Here is a 5686-nt window from a genome sequence, read left to right on the forward strand (position 1 = left end):
ATTCTGCCCACACCTCTACAGAAATGTGATAAAATGTGCTATTGCACTTTCCAACATTTCCAAATCATACAGCAAATGAGGGTGTTTTTGTTTCCATAAAATGTGAATGAGGGCGTTTTCAGGCGGGGTTGTAGCGCTCGTTCACCAGCACACACGTATAATAGATTATGGATCTGATTTATCAATGAAAACATGCGTATGTTGCGTGCGACAGTTTGATAAATCCCAATGAATTGTGGCGCACACAAATCCTAGAATTTCCACGTACGCCAGAATTTAGTGAGACATTTACGCACGGTTGATAAATTAGGTCCCTGGTGTTTGTACTGGTAATGTGAGCTGGTCAGGGAAAACGCTAACCCCTAGCCCTTTCATCTCAGTGGGTGTGTGCGTACAGTATGACGTGATGTTCAATCAAAGCTTTGGTAGACATTGTTTTATAGACATGTGCGCCATCTAGTGGTATATTACATGAAATGCATGTTTTTTTGTAGACGGGGATTCTCTCAGTTTCTGATTACAGTCCAAACCTAGAGGAACACATCAGAGAACGATTAGAAAAAAATCAGTCATCACAGAGAGAAAAAAAACATGTAAAAACAATCCGTTCACAAAAGGATGTACACAGATATTTCCACCAGCCAGCCAGACCATCATTGTAAATAAGAAGCTGTTCTTAATTGACCTGCCTGGTCAAAAAGTACAAATAGAAAATTATAAATCCACCACAGTATGTCAATGTATTGCCTCTAAACAAACTAACAGCAAACATACCTTGTCACTGTGGTTCAAGAGTAAACAGACAGCTGTACTTTGGAGTTGGTGAGAGTGTGTCCACTGTGTGTGTGTTTCTCTGCATTGGGCATTGTGATACCAGAGTATCAGATCAGACAGGGATGGCAACAGTTTACCTATTCCTCGTCCTATGTGTGATGCTGCTAGACTGCCGGCTGGGCTGGGGAGGTAAGTTCTGCTCTGACTGCTGATGGTTTCAGTAGGTTTCTCACTAGTAACAATATTACTCTCTCAGTTATACACCAGCCGTAACTGTAACAGCCTTACAATCTCCCTCTGGCCCTCCAGCCCCAGTGTTCCTGTCAGGCCAGGCAGCAGACAGTGTGCTGAGGAGACAGAGGCGCCACAACACAGGGATGTTCGAGGAGATGTTATGGGGGAACCTGGAGAGAGAGTGTCTGGAGGAGAGGTGTGACCTGGAGGAGGCCAGGGAAGCATTTGAGAATGAAGAGAAGACGGTGAGTGTGTGTATGGTGGGGTTAGACTCCACCATGAATACGGTACTGTGTAATGAATGGGTTAACGTGTGATATTCTGAAGATTCTGTATTTATTTTTCAGATGGAGTTTTGGGTCGGTTATGAAGGTGACTTTGCTTAATGATTAACTGTCGTGTTGGCACAAACAGAGAGGATTAAGCTGTGTGGGTTTCAAACTGTAGCGCTTAGCAGTATTTGTGTTTGTATTTATTATGGATCCTCTTCCTGGGGTCCAGCAAAATGAAGGCAGTTCATACAATTTTAAAAACATTACAATACATTCACAGATTTCACAACACACTGTGTGCCCTCAGGCCCCTACTCCACCACTACCACATATCTACAGTACTAAATCCATGTGTATGTATAGTGCGTATGTTATCGTGTGTGTGTGTGTGTTTATGAAACTTGGTGTAACGTAAATTGCATCAATAATGCTCTGTTATGTCTCAGATGGGGACCAGTGTAAGTCGTCCCCCTGTCTGAACCAGGGCTCCTGTAAAGACCAGAAAGGATCCTACTCCTGCAGCTGTCTACGAGGCTTCACTGGGACCAACTGTGAGATAGGTACAGTAATAACATTGTAATGGCTTACTTGACTTAAGCCATTGGCTCCTATAAGTAGCATTTGCCTTGACAAATGTCCTCCATTTCAGTCAGTTCGGGGCAGGTTTGTCCAGCTTAAACCAGTTGAGGACGCTCTATGTAAACTCTGCCTGGACGTCACTCCTATAACATTGCGATAACACGGTTGTAAAACCACATGTTCGCCATAACAATCGCAACCATACTTACTTATTCTATTTTCTATATTATTTAACATGCCTCATTACTTTAGAGATGTGGATTGATGATGTACGTTTCTCCCCACAGTAACAGCTAGACAGTGTGCGGTGAATAATGGAGAATGTATGCACTTCTGCGAGAGCCTGGGCACCTATGGGGCAGAGTGTAGCTGTGCAGAGGGCTACAAGCTGGCGCAGGATCGAGTCAACTGCAATCCTGAAGGTAGCCACAACATTCACACGTCTTGTTATACATTTACCATAGTCTTACCAAAGTAATGTGTAGCAACATCTCAATACAGTAGTGTGATTACAATGTTACGACATTGGTGTAGAGTAACTTGATGTAGTGTTACCACCCAGCCCTCCTTCATTTGGATTTGTATGCCACCAGTGGAGTTTCCTTGTGGCAGAGACAGGCGGACTGTGATCACGGAAATGTCTAGATCCTTACTCACCCTTAAGAACACAAGGTCAGATGCCAACGTCACTACAACCCCCTCCCTCACCCCAGCCAATACCACCAGGCCCCCCGTCAGAGAACTCAACGCCAGAATACGTATTGTAGGTGGCGACACAGTCACCCCTGGAGATATCCCATGGCAGGTAAGAGGGGAAAATACCTAGATGCACTATGCACGGGTGAATGTATGTTTAAGCATCTCTGGGTCCTTGAAAAGAGCTACATACCGATATACAGTACCAGTCAAAAGTTTGGACACACCTACACATTAAAAGGTTTTCCTTTATTTTTTACTATTTTCTACATTGTAGAATAATAGTGAAGACATCAAAACCATAAAATAAAACATGGAATCCTGTGGTAACCAAAAACAGTGATAAACAAATCAAAATATATTTGAAATTTGAGATTCTTCAAAGTAGCCACCATTTGCCTTGATGACAGCTTTGCACACTCTTGGCATTCTCTCAACCAGCTTCATGAGGTAATCACCTGGAATGCATTTCAATTAACAGGTGCGCCTTGTTAAAAGTTAATTTGTGGAATGTCTTCCCTTCTTAATGTGTTTGAGCCAATCAGTTGTGTTGTGACAAGGTAGGGGTGGTATACAGAAGATAGCCTTATTTGGTAAAAGACCAAGTCCATATTATGGCAAGAACGGCTCAAATAAGCAAAGAGAAACAACAGTCCATCATTACTTTAAGACATGAAGGTCAGTCAATTCAGAACATTTCAAGAACTTTGAATGTTTCTCCGAGAGCAGTCGCAAAAGCCATCAAGCGCTATGATGAAACTGTCTCTCATGAGAACCACCACAGGAATGGAAGACCCAGAGTTACCTCTGCTGCAGAGAAGAATTTATTACAGTTACAAGCCTCAGAAATTACATCCCAAATAAATTCTTCAGAGTTCAAGTAACAGACACATCTCAACATCAACTGTTCAGAGGAGACTGTGTGAATCAGGCCTTCATGGTCAAATTGCTGCAAAGAAACCACTACTAAAGGACACCAATAATAAGAAGAGACTTGCTTGGGCCAAGAAACGAGCAATGGACATTAGATCAGTGGAAATCTGTCTTTTGGTTTGATGAGTCCAAATTTGAGATTTTTGGTTCCAACCGCCATGTCTTTGTTGAGACACAGAGTAGGTGAACGGATGATATCCACATGTGTGGTTCCCACCGTGAAGCATGGAAGAAGAGGCGTGATGGTGCTTTGCTGGTGACACTGTCTGTGATTTATTTAGAATTCAAGGCACACTTAACCAGCATGGCTACCACAGCATTCTGCAGCGATACGCCATTCCATCTGGTTTGCGCTTAGTGGGACTATAATTTGTTTTTTAACAGGACAATGACCCAAAACACACCTCCTGGCTATTTGACCAAGAAGGAGAGTGATGGAGAGCTGCATCAGATGACCTGGCGTCCAAAATCACCAAACTTTAACCCAATTTAGATGGTTTGGGATGAGTTGGACCGCAGAGTGAAGGAAAAGCAGCCAACAAGTGCTCAGCATATGTGGGAACTCCTTCAAGACTGTAGGAAAAGCATTCAAGGTGAAGCTGGTTGAGAGAATGCCAAGAGTGTGCAAAGCTGTCATCAAGGCAAAGGATGGCTACTTTGAAGAATCTAAAATATATTTAGATTTGTTTAACACTTTTTTGGTTACTACATGATTCATTTGGTGTTATTTCAGAGTTGTGATGTATTCACTATTATTCTACAGTTTAGAAAATAGTACAAATTAAGAAAAACTCTTGAATGAGTAGGTGTGTCCAAACTTTTGAGTGGTACTGTATGTAACGGGCTCTCCCTGCTCTCTACTCCCCCAGGCAGCTCTGGTGCAGAGGCCCAGTGGTCAGGTGTTCTGTGGGGGCTCTATCCTCAGTCAGTTGTGGGTCATCACTGCTGCCCACTGTCTGGTGGAGGGACAGCAGGGATCTTTTTTCGTCAGAGTGGGTAAGGCACAATTCCGGTTCGTTTTTTTAGCTCAGCTACGGTACATTCTCACTACTTTACACAGGAGCGTGTTCATAGGTGTATGATTTGTATCTATGACTAAAACTAAATTCTCTACTAGGACGATTCATATTGATTGATTACAGATGGATTACTTGCTTGCTTCATTTAGTTATTGTATCTCTCCAGGGGAGCATAACATCAATTACAAAGAGGGCACGGAACAGGACCACGAGGTGTCGAAGCAATACAAACATCCGCTCTACGACTCCCAGCAGAGTCTGTACAACCACGACATCGCCCTGCTGCGCCTGCACAACCCCATCACATTCTCCTCCCACGCCAGACCCATTTGCCTGGGGCCCAAGGTCTTCGCCGAGGACCTGGTGACGGATCAGTCCCCGGCTACGGTCAGCGGCTGGGGTCGCACACGCTTCCAGGGGGCCACGTCTCACTTACTACAGAAGGTAGAGGTGCCATTTACAGAGAGGACGTTGTGTAAGGATAGCAGTAGTGCCCGTATCACCAAGTATATGTTCTGTGCCGGCTATGCTCACGTGGCCAAAGACTCGTGCCAGGGGGACAGCGGGGGTCCCCATACCAACCGTTACCATGACACCTGGTTCCTGACAGGGATAGTGAGCTGGGGGGAGGAGTGTGCCAAGGATGGGAAGTATGGGGTATACACCAGAGTGTCGCATTACTATAGATGGATACGTCACGTTATGTCAGTGACCAAGCGCACGCTGCATGACGTCCTGGATGACTAACCCCTGACCTTTGACACTCAGGGCCCACGCTGGCTTTTTTTGTTCCAGGTCTTTTGGGGTTCAGGAGATGTGTCTGTTTTGTATTCAAAGAGAGAGCGTCTTCTTGCAGCTTCTTACCTCCATCTGCTGGTGAAGATAAGCTTTACATGATAGAGACCTGTATGGCGAACAGATGCTTATGCCTACTGAACATTTATTATGCTTATTCAGAAAACAAAAACTATAATTTACTGGCAAATGGCTGTATGCAAGCAACTAACACTGCTTTATTGTATTCTACTATAGAAAAAAACATTAAACTCTAAGGCGCAGAACAAATCTGTATTATTTCAATAAATACTTTATTTGGTCTATATACAATACTGAAGCTGTATAAAAAAGCAGCCAATCAACAACGATGACTGTAGAACAATAATAAAAACCTGAAACCTG

The 5686-nt window shown here is 43.7% G+C and overlaps 1 protein-coding gene across 1 annotated transcript; it reads left to right on the forward strand.

Moving 5' to 3' along the window:
* The first annotated feature begins 826 nt into the window (after positions 1-826).
* On the forward strand, positions 827-5686 carry LOC120062323 (coagulation factor IX-like). The gene is made up of 8 exons (XM_039012200.1): positions 827-963; positions 1084-1253; positions 1356-1380; positions 1727-1840; positions 2147-2281; positions 2453-2664; positions 4358-4484; positions 4674-5686. Exons 1-8 carry the CDS (start codon positions 897-899, stop codon positions 5252-5254), a joined length of 1431 nt encoding a protein of 476 aa, XP_038868128.1. The 5' UTR covers positions 827-896; the 3' UTR covers positions 5255-5686.

The sequence above is a fragment of the Salvelinus namaycush genome, chromosome 17 (assembly GCF_016432855.1).
Source record: "Salvelinus namaycush isolate Seneca chromosome 17, SaNama_1.0, whole genome shotgun sequence".
NCBI classification, from domain to species: domain Eukaryota; kingdom Metazoa; phylum Chordata; class Actinopteri; order Salmoniformes; family Salmonidae; genus Salvelinus; species Salvelinus namaycush.